Genomic DNA, 17990 nt, shown 5'->3' with positions numbered 1-17990 from the left:
CAATATCTAGTATTTTAGTAAGCTGAAGAAGTAAAAAAAAATTATTAGCAACTTGTTTGTTTCGTCATGTCATACAACTCATGAATAAAGCGAAAGGACCAGTTTATGTTTGGAGTTGCTCCCCCTCCTCCCTCTCCCTTCCCCCACCCAAACAAAAGAAACCAGCTTTTTGTGTGCCTTTTGCTTTTCCTGCTTCTGTCCTACAAGGTGTCACTGTCGGTATCCGTGCCTTTCATGCTAGCTGACAACTTCAATGACCCTAACCAAACATTCCCTGCATCAACATATGAAACTCTTCTGCAATATACTTGCAGGATCAGGTCATTTTTCTTGGCTCTCAAGGTAAAACAGTGGTTTGGTTTTGCTCACTTTTAGGTTAATGTTCATCCAATATTTTAGTATAAAGAGCCAAAGAGGACCACTGCTCTTTCATCATTGTCTACTTTGAAAATACACTAAGATTCTACTAGAATAGGCTACTGTTATGCTCAGCTGGAGATGATTTAAGGGTTAGCTGAGTTGGTCCAACTGATTACGTCATTGACTTCTTAAGATTAGGACATTTGGCTCAAAGGGTGATGGGGGTGGTGCTTAAATTATATGTTTCCCATTTTAGTATTCAATGAATTCTAGACTCCAAGTCAATGCTGGAAGCACAAGCTAGCTTCTTGTTGGGGTTGCTTGGATTTCACTCTCTTAAGGTTTTTCCAGGACTTCTATAATGGTCACTCAGGTACATTGTTGTCGGATTCGAAATTTTAATATTTTGAAAGCTGGAGTGCAAGTTAGGATATGGCTAAATCTGTCAGTTAAGTTTTTAGAATTTTCTTCATCAGCACATGCAACACCGTATATAAAGGGTGCGTTAGAATATAATGCCACTTGCATTGACCTTTCCAAATTTCCAAGAGACTTTAAGATTTAGAGTTATTTTGGTCAAGATGTTAAAAAAGAATAAAGAAATCGCTGAAAATAAATATTTAAATAAAATAGTAAAAGCAGATTGGAGAGCCGGATGTAAGTACTTTGAAAAAGTGGGTTATTAAAATAGATAAATGTATTTTTTTTTTTTTAATAACTAATGAACATTAAATTTAGTAAGTCAAATGTAAATGCTTTGAATACGGGTTTTTATCTAAAAATGGAAAGAGCAGAGGTAGGTTTAATGGGTATGAAGTAGTAATCATTTGTTGACCATGAGTTCCTGCCTGCAATATATATTGGTGTTTCCCCTTTGTAATTTAAAGAGTTAGAAGAAGAGGTAAAAGAACAGGGAGCACAAGTACTCATTGTTATTGACAATTTGTATTTCCATAAATTTACATAATCCCAAAGCTGGTGGGATGAACAATTGGTAACCCGTTAGTAAAAATGGAATTTTGTGGGAAAAACTATTATAACACTCAAACCAGACTAAGGCCTAAGATGCAATCTAAAACCCCAAATTTGACAAACAAAAAAAAAAAAAACACAGAATCCGAGAAAAAATAAGGCTACTCTCTCCTGTGACATTTTCTTCATGGACATCTTACATTCCTTCCAGGACCCCCATAGTAAAAGTATGTTCCCCAAACGTTGTTTTTCCCTTGTCTTATATCATAACAACTTGGATGATCAGCCAAGAGATGAATGTTTGTTAATGGAAGCAAGTTATTATCCCAGTCGACCACCTGCAAGTTTCTGAAATAGGATGCTTTTCCAAATCCTTCTTCTGCAAAATGGCCACTACCCATTTGAGTGGATGTGTGGAAACCTGATGATCGAGAATTTACAATCTCTCCTCCAAACTGTATCATGCTAGCATGACTTCTCAAGTGACTAAACAGGAATGCAGGCCAATATCCAACCAGTAGACCAGATCCAAATTCCAACCACCAATGTCCATGCTTTGGATCCTGAACACAAACAATTATGTTTTAGTAACTTTTTTGTTTCATAGGTCTGCTTCTTTTTAATAATGTCTTTGACTGCATAAGACCAAACATGATTAGTTTTCCCTTATGGGTCTAATTGTCTTATTATCTAGTACTAATTACATAGGAGGGAAAAGAAGTCACAACCATACATGTAAGAGTAAGTCTTCAAAAAGAAAAAAAACGAGGTTTCAAGTCTTCAAGCTATTAAAGATGGTGGGACAAACCCCTTTATTTATTTTTTTAATTTAGTAAATGAGTGCTTGATTAAAGAAGAAAGAAGAAAAGCCGATGCATCAGGAAGTCTTTTTAAAAGGAAAAGAAGAGAATCTTAGACTTCTTTAACTCTAAAATAGGAGGAAGAAAAAAATGGCAAGAAACAACTATGTTAAGAAAGGATATTTTGCTTCTCAGTTTATTAATCAGAATTTATGCCAACTATGAAGTTTACCAAGTAACAGTAGATCTCAATATAACAAATGGGACTTTCATTATTTTGATTTAATTTAATTCTATCATTTGTCAACTAAAACATACCTTCCAAACCATTAAGCCAATATCAAATTGTCTGCCATTGTAGGAGGACCTTGGAGAGATTGCTGCTCCAATAGCAACCCTGTTGTTGGTTTGAACAAAGCCAGAGCAGAGTAAGTTGTAACACCCAGTTGCTTGGTATGCATCCGTCTGTGATTGAAATTGCATCTCCAATTAGCACTAGCAATTTGTCTCTAAATATATAACAGGAAACAGAGCTACATAGTACTCACTGTCCAATAAGTGAAGAATCTTGGGTTGTTGTCTCCATATAGCTCAGGGCTAACCTGAAGAATTATGGTTGCAATATCATAAAAATCGATGTTAGAATATAAATTAAATGATTAAATCTATTTTTTCTTGTCCAATTTCACATCGTATCAGAGCAAACATCTTGAGTTTTGGATGAGTTAACGACCACTATAGAAAATCTTTCTGATACCAAGGAATTAATTAAGTGGCATATGTACAAAACTTCACTGAGTTCAAAAGAAAAGATGTATCTTGCATGGGTGCATAAAATTTGTTTGGAAGTTTCTACAACTTACATGGGAAAGTTCAATATATTGTTCATAAAGAATATGTATGGAATTAGACAATGATAAACTTGCCTGCCAACCAGCTTCAATGGTATTTAGATCGTGACCAAAAGAACCAGAAATGACCCATATTTGTGACAAGCTGAATTCATATTCATCAACTACACTGGGCGCCCACACGTTTACACTTGCTTTTGCTCCATAGTACTGATCTCCATTTGCAAACAAAACTGCATGCTGCAATAAGGAAATTATCAGCACTTGGATACTGAAAAATATAGATAAGCAAACCCATTTTCTGAATTACATTCCTATTAACATATGAATCCGCTATAACTTAAAACAGAGTACTCTGTTGTGACAAAAAGCCAATTTTTACAATTGCCTTCTCCCTGTTCTTATTTACCAGAATCCCCTGTTTGATTGCAGTGAATGTAGGAAGGGAAATTGGCCTTTTTGCTAGAAACTAGCCTTTTTGGTGCAGTGGTTATAGGAATGAGAAAGAACGGAAATGACATAACAGATTCACCTTTCAGCTTAAGGAAAAAAAAATGCTCAAGCAGTAACGGTAACTGTTTATATTCAATTTTGCTTTAGAATACTAACCTCATGACCACTGCCTGAAGAGTCTCTCCGCACTCGTCTTGGTTTTCTCCCATATCTTCCAATTGAACTTGCTCTTAAAACATCCTTTTCTGTAGTTCTTCTAATTGGAACAGTTCCCTCTGGGCATGATTCACCAGATTCTGTCCATAGCTGAGAGCTCTCTGCAACTGTGTCTGTAGTGTCATGGCCTTTTGGCCTCTGGGGTGGATCCTGTTGCACTGAAGCCTTTTACTCTCAAATTATCAAAAACAAATCCAAGAAAAATAAACTGTTTATGCAATGTTGAGATACCCATTTGCAAATTTCTGCTCTTTGCTTGTTTGAGTTTCAGTGATCTTGATGGAAACTAAAAAAAAAAACAAAATGTGAAATTACCAATGGTTTTTGTCCTTTGAGCTCTGGATGATCAAAAGATGGTTGGAGATGAGATAGCACGCAGTCTATAACATCACCATCAGGGCTCTGCAGCAAGAAAACAAGAAAACTCAGATCGCTAAGCCTCAAACACAACAAAAATATACCATGAAAGTCAAAGGTATATAAATGCCTGAATTGTCTTCACTGCTGGCTTGTTGATCTTCCTGAGATAAGCTCTGACCCTCCTCAGCTTGTGCAACTCTGAACCCGGGTGAAAAGATTGGTTGGCCGGTGGAGAGTGGCCGGAATCTGACACAATGGGGGTTGGCAGGACAGGGCTAAGCAGGGAAGCTACAAGAAGGAAAGCAACAAGAAGCATGGGAATGATGGAAGGAGTGTTGTAGGAAGCAGGTGAAGCAAGTTTAGAGGAATGTTCTTGTGTTGTTGTTTTCTTTGGTGCAACAATTTGTGCTTGTATGCATTGGGGTTGTCCTGTTGTGTGATGAATCTCACAAGATGGCTCTTTTCTTTGTTTTGTCCATGGAACTGAATCTCTCTTCATGTCCATACAAAACTCAAAAACCACTCCTCCAAGAAAAATCCCAACTTCGTGCTCACTTCCTCAGCATTTTACAGCATATAAATTATAAATAAACAAACCCTTTCTCTCTCCCTCTCTCTCTCACACTCACTATCTCTGTCCGGGAGACTGGTGCATTGTCTTGGTTTTCTGTTCTGACACCAAAGAAAATTCAAGCACGAGCAGATTAAAATAGACCCTGCCTCCTGGTGGGGTTGTGCTTTTCCAAGTCTAACCCATAACAGCCTGTGGTCAAAAGAGTTTTTTAATTTTCCCAAAACTTGAGAGAGAAAGAGAGAGAGAGAAAAGTGTCTTCGGGTATAGAGTCTAGTGAATACAAAGACTGATACGCTAATACAAAGAAGAATAAGATTAGGATTGAAAACTAGGCAAATGAGTGCAGAATCTCTTTTGTTCTTTTCTCTGATTTTGAAGAGAGGGAATCCAACTTCATTCTGGTCACCATTTTGTCCTCTTTCTTTTCATTTTTTCCTTCTTTTTTTATTTTTATTTTACTTTCATGTTTGAAACAATGGTTCCAATTTGGGAATAAACTTCATTCTGGGTTCTAGATAGGGAGGGGGTGTTACTTACCTTATATTCTATGTTTATTTTTGTACAGTAGCAGTCAGGAAAAATGAGCTAATGGTGCTGTACCACTATGAAGTGGAGTAAAAGTTAAAACAGCACATTTGAACATTTGGTGGGCCATTCAAATCATCACATCAAGTATGCCATGATGATGAATAAAATTCCTTGCTTTCCAAATGGGTGTAATTTCTTTTGACTATTAGTATCAGTTTGTTGATAATCAAAAGGCTCTTGTAATGATTTTACATTAGACCAAACTAATATCAGACAGGAACTGTAGACCATCTGCCTTCTTTGCTGCTAAAATACTGCATATTTGCTTCTAACAAATACAAGCCTATATCTTCCATTTTTCTTTCTCATTTGAAGATCTCTATGTATAAATGGTAGAACGAATCAAGGCTACATAAACGGAGCGAGTTTCGATACAAAGAACTAAACATTTGTGGTTACAAATTATCGAACCATGCGTTAAACCTTTCTGCCTACCCAAACGATGTTTATCTCTTGTTCAGTTGCAATTTTATTCACATCATCTACAGATGAAACCGACGTCAATAACATCAAGGGGCCCGGCTGATCATTTAAGGCGGTAGGGACCTTAAGCATTATTTTCTTTCTTTACATGTCACTCCTAGTTTGACTACTGCTTCGGGTAAAATATTATGGGTGATCTGATGGTAAAATTAGGATAAAATTAGGATCTACACTACCAAATGGATGAGGCTACTGGACTAGGTAAAAAGGATATCATAATTGTGCCATGTTGTAGGTTTTTCCAGAATATGCAACTTGAACAAAAAAAAAAAACTGTAGAATTAAAGAAAGAAAGGACAAATGTAGAAAAATAGTACCGGCATTTGCAATTTGATTGCTTGCTGATCATTTGTAACGATTCAAGAAAAAATGTTAATTTTATATATTTTATTTCTTATAAAAAAATATTTAGTCAAAGTTGCATTCAAACAATTCATCTTTTCGATGTAGGGCTAACAACGGCGCATTATATTGTTAAATTGGCCTTGCATCATTTCGTTAGTTACTTAGAAAAAGAATTTGGTACATTTGTGCTATTATTTCTTACTAATTAGTTGTTAGAACAATTTTCTTGTGCCGAACACGAATAACTTATTGCACTTGCAGAAAAGAGAGAAGGTAAGTAATAAAGCTACCGAGAAAGCCAGGGGAGAATAACTCCGATGTTGTTCTAGTTTAGGGTGTGGCATCCCAGTCCCATATCGCCCAGGTATGGAGATTGAAATGTGCTTATATGTATACTTACACCCTTCATGACAATAACGCATTTTAAAGTCGTGATGGCAATGAACCCATCAAAACTCCGCAATTAAGCGTGCTTCTGTGAGAGTAGTACCAGGATGAGTATCATTTTGGAAAGTTTGGTCTTGAGGAGTGAAAAGTGGACAATATTATATGTCAATGGAGTGGAATGTTACAAATTGTATCAAAACTATTACCCAGCCTGAGATTGGAGAACGTGCACAAGCCCAAGAAGGTTGATAGTGGGCACTCACTTGGACGCCAAGAATGGGTTAATCCCATGAGAGTCGCCAACGAGAACATTAAGTCCTAAAAGGGGGTGATTGTGGCATCCCACCCAGCCTGAGATGAGAGAATGTGCATAAGCCGCCTATGAAAGTTGCTAGCGGGCACTCGCTGAGACCCCAAGAATGAGTTAATTCTATGAGGGTCGCCAACGAGAATGCTGGGTCCTAAGAGGGGGTGATTGTGGCATCTCACATCGTCTGAGTATGAAGATGGATATGTACTTATATGTATACTTACACACTTCATGATAACAACACGTTTTAAAACCTTGATGGTAATGAATCCATTAAAACTCCACAGTTAAGCGTGTTTCTGTAAAAGTAGTATTAGGATTGGTGACCTCCAGAATAGTTTAGTTCGTGGGAGTTAAAACGAATAATATTGTGTGTAAATGAAGTTGAATCTTACATAGGGTCCATGGGACGTTATGGAGCATTAATTTTGAAATAATTGAGAATCATGAAATTAGTAAGGGTTTGGGAGGTTAACACAAAGTCCCAGGAGATGAATGATGAATGAACAAGGCATTTATTTGTAAGATGTAAATGGGGACCCATCTGACATCTTCACTAATGAAATTCCACATCAGTACTTCCTGCTAGGTGAAAGTTAAAAGCTACCAAAACCAAACCATTCATTTGAAAGATTTGAATTACCATGAAACTAAAGGCGTGGGGCATGAAGACGCGTACCATTGAAAATCCATATAAGATTTGCAACTATATACTTTTTAAAGTTATTAAGTTCTCCCATAAAGATTCAATAGAACAAGATAGTTTTTTCGGAACCCGGTTCATATTTAAAAGATGAGCCTTTATATATAAAGTTGGTGGCTTATAAAGAGACTCTTAAATCTTAGATTGTTTACTTATTAGGTAAAATTGAAATCTATAAGTGATTTTAAGAAAACTTTAAATTAACTAGTTATTTTAGAGTGATAGCATAAATGTGGCTAACGCTTTTTCTGAGCCGTTACAAATGTAAAAAACAGAAAGTTTGTAACACCTCGACCCCATATTGAAAAAATGAGTAACTCATATAGAGTTGGTGGTTTATAAAGGAATGCATGCGTACTACGTCTCACATTTCTTACTTAGGACATGTTTGGGTGTGCGTTTGAGGGGATTAAAAGTGTATATAACACTCAAAAAGTCCGTTTGAAGAAAAAAGTACCCGTTTAGTAAAAAAATAAAATTAAATGCGCTTTTAAAAGTCTAAAAAGCCTAAAAATGACAAAAACGCATTTTTAGCAAAAGCGTAAAAATGAAGCTTTTGCCAAAAAAACGTTTTTTCCTTAAAAACTTTATTTATCAAACGCAATCCCAAACCTATTCTTACTAGGTAAAATTGTTCTAAATTGATTAATTTTTTTAAGATAATAATGAATCTCATAAAATCTCTTATATTTACTATCTAAATTGGTAACAATCTTGACAGCAATTTCATGAAGATCCGAATCCAAATATTCCCATCTAGAAACCTAAAAATTCTTTTGGGCTGTGGGTTGGCATTAGCTTAGGGAAGCACAAAGGTATGGGCCATTAGGCTGGTGACCTTTCTGGAGTTCTGGGCAAGTGGTGCTTGCCACTTCCAGATGCTCCATTCTTTAATTGTCTCTTCTTTTCACAAATACCCACTCACACACCCAACCACCTCTGCCGCACATAAAAGGAAAACTGTTGGGGAATATTGGTCCACAGTGAGCCACGCTCTCCAAACAACAACTGGCAATGAGACTATGAGAGGAGTAACAAGGAGAGTTCTTCCCCTGCAACCATACCCCTTTTGTAAAGTTTGGTCTGGGAGAAGAGAAGAGAATAGATTCCTGCCCCACAACCCTAGAAGAATTAGAATTTATGTTGAGATTTCGATGTGATTAAGCACATAAAGCAATGTTTTCTCTTGGTAAAAGCCTGCCAATTCCATGCTTTTGAGAGGGTGCCAACCATGCTAAATCTCAGAACGCCGTGTGCTCTTTTATTTCACCCTAAATCTATACATAATATGTGAAGTTTTAACCAGCTAATTGTTATTAGGAGTAGCTCAATCGGTTCGGAATCACGCCTTATAAAGTGAGGGTAATTAGATCAAATTCTTATCCCATTTTCCTCTCCGTGTGCGAACATAAAATAAATTTTTTTTAAAAAAAAAATGAAAAAAAAAGGAGGCTAATATTGTGGTAGATTTGAATTGGGATAGCTCTTGAAGCAACTCTTCTTGATGATTCTCAAGTATGGGCACCAATAATTTCATTCCATTTTATATGTCTCTGTCTGCAATTTGTAAGCTAAAATCGTAGGAGCATGCCCACGGTAGATTCTCCATTGCTAGCTGTGTAGTGGGAGAGATAATTATCCAGTTATTAGGATTCCAAATAGAGTAGAGGTGGTAATACGGGTTTGGATCATGTCAATCATTAATTTGATTTATTCAATTAAACGGGTTAGACTTTCGACCCTAACCTGCTAATTTTGTATTAAATTTGTGTCGGGTTCGCGAATTGTGTCAAAAATTGTTAGCTTTAAATGTCGCGTGTTAAGTTCGAATCATGTACGTCAATGCATGAATATAGTAAGACTATATAGATCAACTCTAATTTGACCCATTTAATTAAACAGGTTAGACTCCTTAACCTCAACCTACTAATTTTGTGTTTGGATTCGTATCAAATTTGCGGGTTGTGTCAAAAATTGGTCACCCTAATATAAAGCGGATATTATTAACCCTTATGTGCTCAAAATATATAAGGACATTTGTTATTTCCTTATGCTAGTACATAGAAAATGGACTTTACCTAAAAAGTAAGAAATTATATGTAATCAGAATGATTTGATTACAATCTTATATTCCCAGATTGGAATTCAACCATATTATTCTAAGCATCTTTTGAAGTCGGAAAGAAATGTTAGTGAAATCACCAAAATTCTAAGCTGAAAACTTTTTTGACAAAATCATAAAGAGAGCCCATTTTGTAGGTCAATGTTGCAATGAGATTAAGGTACAAGCATGCGGCACTGGTACCAAGATGATGCTTCCTCACGAAGCATGAGTACTTTGGTCCTAAAGGAGTGTTTGCCTGGAGAGAAAATAATGCAAACTGAGGTAGCCCACTACACGTTAGTGCCTATTTTGAATGCTGAAGATGGTGATGGATCATCGGCTGTGGATGTGGATTCCATGTGAAGTTATCTTTCTGTGTATATATATGTATATAAAATTATGCTCTTTCTTTCCACTATCTGTGAGAAAGAAAAGCCAGCTGGAAAACATGTGCCTTTTTGAAAAGCACCAATTGAACACTATCAAGGCTTGAGCTATAAGCTAGAATCAACTTGAATTTGTACAATCTCACATGGGCATCAGCATTGCCTCAAAGGTTGCTACTTGGGTGGGGTTTAATTTGCTTATTAATTTATTTGGACATGGTGGTAGTGGAGGTGGATCGAAAGGCATCTATAAGGCTGTTACCAAAGAGAAAATTGAGCATTTTGAGGGCTTAAATGATCTATTCTGCTCATCATACATGACAATGTACACTTCAATACGTGTCGGGAGATAAGCAGTCAGTTTTTTTTTTTTTTTTGAAGTACATTAATATATATATTTAGACATTATACTAGCCTAAAATCTTATAAGATTCTCAATTAAGAATATCCAACTTTCAATTTCTTTTGATTACCCTGTTTTATTAAATCTTGTCAAATTTTTCAAAATACCCATATTTTTTTTATTAGATAAAAATAAAATAAAAAATTATAAAGATTCAGGTGCTTATTTTTATTTTTTTGTAAAAAAACATATTTGCAATTTTTTTTTAATAAAGGAAAAAACAAAGATATTTTGAGAATTTTGACAAAAATTAACGGAAAATTTTGACGGAATGAGGTAATTGAAAGAAATTGAAAGTTTAATACCCTTAATTGAAAATTTTAAAACTTTAAGAGTAGTGTCAAAATGAATAAAAGTTCAAGACAATTTTCTGAAATTTTTCTTAAAATTTAATTTGGACCATGAATTTTGGTCTGATTTTATGTGTGCTGTCTTTTTGTAGTAATTTTTGAGAAAAGTTTCCAACATGATCATAATTCATACATACATGTGCCACTCTCCTCCAAAGAAATGTTGAAGCAGCTTCCTCTAGGTCTAAGTCTAGGTCGAGGAATAACTTGGGACTTACAAACGGTCGACCAGAATAGAACAAAAAGGACAGTGAAGGAATTGACTGACTCCCTTGTTTTTACTGGAAGGTCTGCATCTGCATGTCTATTTATTGAAAAATATCTACTACTATTTACCTTAACTATATAACTTCTACTATACTTTAACTACAACACATTTAACTCACTTACATCTCTATCTACTATTGTTACACCACATGTACTTCTCTTCCTTCTCAAGTTCTCAACCTTAACAAGATCTTCCTTATTTGTTGGTGACTTACTATTGTTCAACATCTTGTGCTCTTGTAACTCTGTTCTAATACGCCCCTACAACCCTCACAGTAGATCACGAACGTTGAGATTTGTACTTAGTCGAATAAATATTGTTGACAATAGTGGCGTGGTAAAAATGTCAGCTATTTGATCCATACTTGATAGAAATTGTTCCATAAGAGACATAGTGGCAACTTGGTCCCGAACAAAATAATAATTAATCTTTATGTGTTTGGTGCGAACATGAAAAATGAAATTCAAAGTCAAGTAAGTAGCTCTAATGTTATGAGGATCATAGTGGTGTTTGCCACTGATCTGTATTATGCCTTCGTACTTGATTTAGACATTGTAGACTGTTTGCATGAGCTCTAAGAAATTAAGTTCGGACCCAGAAAAATATAATACCCACTTGTGATAATTTGTATTTATGTGTCAGGTTCGAGTCATTTCAAGACATGAGTATAAGATAATAAAATTATTTAAATCAACCATAACCCAATCTATTTAATTAGATGGTTTAGACTCCTCAAACCTATTAATTTCGTGTTGGGTTCGTGTTGGATTTGCAAGTCATGCTAAAAATTGTCCATCTTAAATATCGAGTGTTGGATTCAAGTTGTATCGAGACATAGGAATAAAGCTATATAGATCAACCCTAATATGAACTATTTAATTAAAAGAGTTAGGTCCCTCTACCTTAACCCGCTAATTTCATGTTGGGTACGTATTTGATTAAATTAGCGTTTATTCAAACTCATAACCGCATAATGACATTTTTTTGGGCTTGTTTGATGTTTTGGGCCTTCCTTTAGCCTCTTTTTAAGACCTATTTTAGATGGTTTTGAGCATTTTTAAAAATAATTAGAACGCTTCAAGATGTAACAAGTTCAAGAATATTATTATTATTATCCTTTTATTAAATAAAATATTAGTTTAATTGAACTCAAAATGAAAACCCTATATCATACCCGTCAAAACCACGTCATTATATATATATATAAATAACGGTAGGTGGTTAACTGTTATTAACCACTTTTACTTGTCCTTATAACCACTAAGCGGTACATCCTAGGCTATTAATCTTTTTTTTTTCTTCAACTGTACATAAAAATTACACAGGTAAAAATTATTAGGCAGTTAATAACCGCTCGTTTTTACGCTCTTACGTTATGACTAATTTTTTCTCTAATTTCCGGAAAGAAAGTGAAATTTTTGGGCACGCCAGTCGAGAACAATATTGTCAATATATAAATTTTTGCACGCGGCGTGCATGATCTTTACCCATTAATCCTTTGTCGTGGCACCCAATTTAGTTCCCAAGCATACAAGAGTCAAATACTTTGGAAAAATACATTTACCATCCAAACTATCACATAAATTATAATTTATTTTTTTTAGAAAAAAAAAAGGAAAATAATAATTTTCACTATGTACCTTATTTAATTTTCACATTCAAAGGAGTTGCAATGTTTTCTCCAAGAGCCAAAATTTCAGAAATGTGGATATTTCATTTTTAGACTCTTTTAATTTTACTATTTTATTAAAAAAAATTATTAAATCTTAACGGAGAATGCCAAAATGAGTAAAATACCACCATTGGTTTTTTTTTTTTTTCCTTTTTTTTTTTCTTTTTGTTGTTTTACTTTTATTTTCTTAATTTTTAATTTCTAATTAAGGGTATATTTATATTTTTTATAAATTTTATAAGAGTATAAGAGACATTTTACCTATTTGCAATTTGATTTAATGTAAAATGCTAACAATAAAGGTGAAATTAGTAGAGATTGAAAAATATGATACCCAGATTACAACTTTGATAATTATAGATTAACATTGCAGACCCCTACACACCCAAGGGCAAGTGAAGACCATTTATTAAAAAAAAAAAAAAAAAATTGAAGCACAAACCTTGTCAACCAGCTAGAAATGATAAAAATTATTATTTCAATCATCTCTATATAGTAAATGAGTGAATCTACTATTAAATTTTTGTGGAACTCATATGAGTCCACAAATCTAATGGTGGATCTATTAAATTTGTAAAAAGAAATAGCTAAAAGATGGTTGAAAGATTGATGCAGGACATGCCTTAAAAACCAATAGAACAAAGTATAGAGGTGAAAATATAAAAGATAGATAAAAATAGGGGGATGAGAGCATACCTGAGTCTAGTCTCCTACTGACCTTATATAGGCTAAATATCATTTATGTCGTGTGCTTTCATAAGGCAATTGTCATGAATTATGTCACCTTTTAAATGAGTTGTCTTTCCCTAATTTCTATTATAGGTTGCTTTCTATAAGGATCGTTACTTGATAATGAAATTTTTATTATACGTTGCTTTCCTTTTAGAATTCTTATGAACATGTGCTTCAAGTAAGTTGTGTTTGGGCCAACAGTCCATTAAGCTAGTGGGAGTGTGGGTTTCCATTCTAGTAGTTCTATCCCTTAGACTACATGTGTTTGGGCCCACAGATCACTAGGCTGGGAGGTTGGGCTTCTATTCTAATAGTCCTCCATTTCCTTAGAATACTTGTGTCGGTCAATGAATAGTAGTCTTCCTTAGGCTTTTTTTTTTTTTTTTTCTTTCTTTCTCTTTTTGCTCCCAAGAAGTGTTGCAGCGGTTAAAACCTAGGACCAACGGACAAAAATCACTAGAAAACGAGATGCTATTACAGCGGCGGTGACAAAAGCCTATTAAACCGTCGTAAAATGCACCGTTTCTGTAGATTATGTTGGGAGACAGGGAGTACATCGTACTAAAGAAGACAGGTCTGTCGCCGTAGAACGCGCAAAGTCAGCAATAGAGAGAGACAAATGCCAAGAAGAGAAGAGAATGGCTGGTCATAAAGGTCGGCTTCATGCTATTAAGTCTGTAGAGAAAGAGAGTACTAGGAGGAGTAGTGATTTCTTCTCCTTTTTGCTGAGATTTAAGATGTTAATGGCTATAGATTGACAGGAGTCTAAAAAATCAAAAAAGCATGATTCTAATTCAAATGTCTATTCTAATGTTTGACAAAGTCTCTTGTCGTTTCACAAGAAATCCAATTATGTCTATACCAGGAGAAAGGGATTTAAGAGGTGATGGGCCTACATGAAAAAAATAAAAATAAATAATTCTACCTATAAGGAATTTATTTTTTATAAGTGAGAAAGATACAAAGAAAAAAAAAATGAAGGATCATATTATATACGCATGGGCCTCTAAGACCCGAGTGCTAAGAAAGCCCAACGAGGCTATTATCTGACTTCGCAAGTGGAGAAATACTTCTATAAGTCCTTCTTGTGTTCCTCACAAAATAAGATGGCTTTTAAAATCATCATTTGATCAAAATCTAATAATGATCAATTACAATGCTATTGGTGATTTTAAAAGTCACATCATCTTTGGAGGGACACAAGAAGAACTTATAGTATTACTCTAAGTGGGGAGGTCAGCTTTGGTGCGTTCCATCTGGATGTAAGTGCGCCCTGAGTTTAGACTAGGACTAACCGTGATCCTGGCCGATGGCCCTTTTCCTAATCTTTTCTCATTTCGGTAGCCCCGTTGGCCTTCTAGCAAACGGGCCCTTTAGTAAGCAGGTTCTATGGTTTCTTAGGTAGCAAAAGGACTTGGCTGCAAGGCCATGAGGTAGGAAGGCTTTATAGGCCCATCAGCATTTGTTTTTTCTAATCAATGCGGGATAGGGGGAAGGCCCATCAGGATTGAGTAAACAAGTAGTCCCCCCAATTCTCTAGGTGAACTTGTGAATAAAAGTTGGCCATATATAGGAATTATAATCATTAGTGGGTGGTGATTTTTTCAATATTTTAGGCTTATCAAAGGGGCTGGGCACCCACTTTTCATAACCCTTTTGTATTCAAGAACCATGGAAATCTCTAGAATTTATCTGCTGCTATTCTTAGTACCACTCTCTAGCATATCCGACTATCCAAGCCATACATAAATCGACAACAAGTACAAGAATCTCTTCCAGAATTAACGGTGGATTCACTCATAAGCAAAGCATCCACTTTGAACTCTGTAGAAGCCAAAAAGAAAAGAGGCATCTTCAATCCTTTTTTTAATCTTCCTTGTCTCTCTCTTTACTCACAAAAAGTTCCAAAAGTTGCAATAATAATAAAAGAGAAGGAATTTAGGTTGTGAAGTTGATTGCCTGCCATGCCCGAATATATTTTATGGCCATATATTACGTTGCCGAAAGTGACAACTTCACCTCAGTACACACCACCGCGGCTCTATTTCAACACCAAACTTCTTTCTCTTCCTCAAAATCTGGCTGTCTTTGTGGAGAAAAATGGCTGCCATGTTGAGGGAAAACAGGAGATCAGCAGGAGAGGCCTCTCGCAATGGGATTGTGCAGAGGATGGTTAACCTTCCCAGGAACATTATAGGTGGGTTTTCAAGAGCAATGGGGATAGGAAGAAGAAACCAACATCTTCCCTTTAACTTTCATCTGCAAGAGCCAGAGGAGCACATTGTTGGTGCAGAGGAATGGGCATTTCTAGGCTGTTTTGAGCAGCAATATGGTTCATATCATCCATTTTTCTATGCTTGTCAGTTCATGGAGACCCTGAAGTTAGCAGAGGAAGATCACAAGTTCATGTTTGTGTACCTCCACTCGCCAGAACACCCTTTCACGCCATCTTTCTGCAGGGACACTCTGTGCTCGGAGCTAGTGGTGCAGTTTCTTGATGCTAATTTTGTTTGCTGGGGAGCATTGGCAAGTAGAGGAGAGGGCCTGCAAATGGCTGCAACTTTTAGGCCTACCAGCTTCCCATTCTGTGCAGTAATTGCTCCGGCTCCAGGTGATAGCCTAGCTGTGCTGCAGCAGGTTTGTTGGGATCCCTCTTTCATTTCTTTAATATTGGAAGCTTGTGCTCATTCTTTTCTTTAATGGTTCAGTTGCACACATTTTATTAATTAAATTATTAAATTTATCATTTATCATCCGTTTAAGTGTAATGACCAAGAAAAAACAATAGTTGCATTTGCGTTATCACGTCCAAAAGAATTAGTCAATTTGAATCTTTTCTAGAATCAGTTTTTTCTAGTAAAAACAATGTGGATCGCTCATTTCCTCTATAATCACTTATAAAGCTAAGTTTCTTTAAACGCTCCTATCATTTGAGTCTTTTCTCAATATGAGAATAAACTTATTAAATTTACTATTTCTTATTAGTTTATAACTTGCTGTTTTTTTATGTTTTTTTTTTTCATTTCCCCTGTTTTCGTCCAAGTTTAGATGGAAGGGCCAATTTCCCCAGCTGAGCTGGTGGAGACTCTGCAGAGGACGGTGGAGGAGCAAGGGCTAGCTTTCGGTGGAGCAAGGGCAAAGCAGGAAGAAAAGATAAAAGCTGATCGTCGCCTCAGAGAAGAACAAGATGCAGCTTATCTTGCATCTCTAAAGATAGACAAGGTGTGTTTACTTGTATGATATTCCATATGATTTACGTCCAGTTCACAATTATAAGGCAGCAGATTGACAATAAACAAACATTCTTGTCCATCTTAGGAGAAGGAAAAGCTCAAAAACAATCATAAACAGTATGCTAAAGTCAAAGAGAGTGCCATTACTAAAGAAACCCCACACAAAGAAGTTGCAAATTTTGGGGTAAAGGTCCTAAAGGATCCTCAAGCTACCCAGGTATATATATTTGTGCTACCAAAAGATTTTATTCTGACCAAATAGTAGTGTTAAATCTCCATTGATAAATGGTGATTTAATTGTGTTAAATCATGGTTGTGATATTTCAGATGTTGATAAGATTTCCAAATGGTGAAAGAAGAGAGCAGAGCTTTGCAAGCACAGACAAGGTCCAATCAATATACAGATACATAGATTCACTAGGCATTCCTGGGATTGGAAACTACAGATTGGTTTCAAGCTTCCCTAGAAAAGTTTATGGTGTTGATCAGATGGGAATGACTCTCAAAGACAGTGGCCTCCATCCCAGAGGAAGCCTGTTCTTGGAGCCTCTCTAAACATCAATCATTTTCAATATTGTGGACACATGCTCCAATTGCCCTGCAGCAGGCTGCAACTCATCCAGAATATCCTGTATTTTTTTTTTTTAAGAGAATATGTTTTTCTTCGCTTTTGTCACTTGATTGATGTTACTGCTGAGATACAAGCAATATTGGGAATCATATTCATGGTGAAACAAAGATTGGTGGGATAAATGATGAATTGCTGATCACAGCCATGATGATATTTGATAAAATTCACCTCTACAAGTCCCGTGCAGAGCAAGAGTTTTGATTCAGGAGAGTCGAGATTAAAAAATAAAATTAAACAAAAATTAATTAAAAAAAATATAAGTAACAAAATAAGTAAACAACCAATCAACATATAATCTTAATTTGAACCATACTAAATTAAAACGACACCATGTTTTTTCAAATGTACTTTAAAAAATTTATGGTTAACTATAGTTGATAATGTCTTTTTTGTAGATATATATGCTCATGAGTCATGGCCCATGGGCAGAACTACATGATGGCGTGAGCCTAAACCACCATGTTTTCCCAATTTTTTTTTTAAATGCCCATATAATCCTTAAAATTATATTTTCACCTCCCAAATTTTTATTTTTTATCCTCCAAACTTTAAATGCTAGTATCGCCCATGAGCATGCTCTTTGTATTTGCCTAAACGTTTTTAACTTTAAAGTTTCCCAATTTTTTTTCTTCTTCTTATATATAATCTGACTCTTTTTATTTTTATTTTTTTTGACAGTAGCTAATATAATTTGACTCAAGGTAATTTTTAACTTCCAAAGGGTCATGGGTGGCCGGCCACCTCCAAGGGCAAAAATAGGGTGGCTTATTTATTATTATTATTATTACTTTTTTTTTAAAAAAAAAATA

At 35.5% G+C, this 17990-nt stretch overlaps 2 protein-coding genes across 2 annotated transcripts; one reads left to right on the top strand and one right to left on the bottom strand.

The window, feature by feature from the left end:
• Positions 1-1262: 1262 nt before the first annotated feature.
• On the bottom strand, positions 1263-4771 carry LOC132174646 (protein neprosin). Its single transcript, XM_059586281.1, has 7 exons — positions 4140-4771; positions 3968-4054; positions 3593-3802; positions 3059-3223; positions 2681-2734; positions 2451-2597; positions 1263-1895 (listed from the first exon to the last, which is right to left on the bottom strand). The coding sequence occupies exons 1-7, from the start codon at positions 4515-4517 to the stop codon at positions 1518-1520; spliced, it is 1419 nt and encodes a 472-aa protein (XP_059442264.1). The 5' UTR covers positions 4518-4771; the 3' UTR covers positions 1263-1517.
• A 10574-nt stretch (positions 4772-15345) lies between these two features.
• LOC132176165 (plant UBX domain-containing protein 10-like) lies at positions 15346-17270 on the top strand. The gene is made up of 4 exons (XM_059588297.1): positions 15346-15954; positions 16366-16539; positions 16636-16767; positions 16878-17270. The coding sequence occupies exons 1-4, from the start codon at positions 15418-15420 to the stop codon at positions 17103-17105; spliced, it is 1071 nt and encodes a 356-aa protein (XP_059444280.1). The 5' UTR covers positions 15346-15417; the 3' UTR covers positions 17106-17270.
• The last annotated feature ends 720 nt before the right edge of the window (positions 17271-17990 follow it).

Source organism: Corylus avellana, chromosome ca3 (assembly GCF_901000735.1).
Source record: "Corylus avellana chromosome ca3, CavTom2PMs-1.0".
Lineage (NCBI taxonomy): Eukaryota > Viridiplantae > Streptophyta > Magnoliopsida > Fagales > Betulaceae > Corylus > Corylus avellana.
This window is presented reverse-complemented; position numbering and strand designations above follow the sequence as displayed.

What these genes read in the sequence shown, in the direction of transcription:
- LOC132176165 (XM_059588297.1), top strand. Translation starts at nt 15,418, where the DNA reads ATGGCTGCCATGTTGAGGGAAAACAGGAGATCAGCAGGAGAGGCCTCT. An exon ending in GCCTAGCTGTGCTGCAGCAG is followed by an intron (nt 15,955 to 16,365) that starts GTTTGTTGGGAT and finishes GTCCAAGTTTAG; the next exon opens with ATGGAAGGGCCAATTTCCCC. An exon ending in CATCTCTAAAGATAGACAAG is followed by an intron (nt 16,540 to 16,635) that starts GTGTGTTTACTT and finishes TGTCCATCTTAG; the next exon opens with GAGAAGGAAAAGCTCAAAAA.
- LOC132174646 (XM_059586281.1), bottom strand. Translation starts at nt 4,517, where the DNA reads ATGGACATGAAGAGAGATTCAGTTCCATGGACAAAACAAAGAAAAGAG. An exon ending in CAGCAGTGAAGACAATTCAG is followed by an intron (nt 4,055 to 4,139) that starts GCATTTATATAC and finishes TTCTTGCTGCAG; the next exon opens with AGCCCTGATGGTGATGTTAT. An exon ending in GATTCTTCACTTATTGGACA is followed by an intron (nt 2,598 to 2,680) that starts GTGAGTACTATG and finishes TTTCAATCACAG; the next exon opens with ACGGATGCATACCAAGCAAC.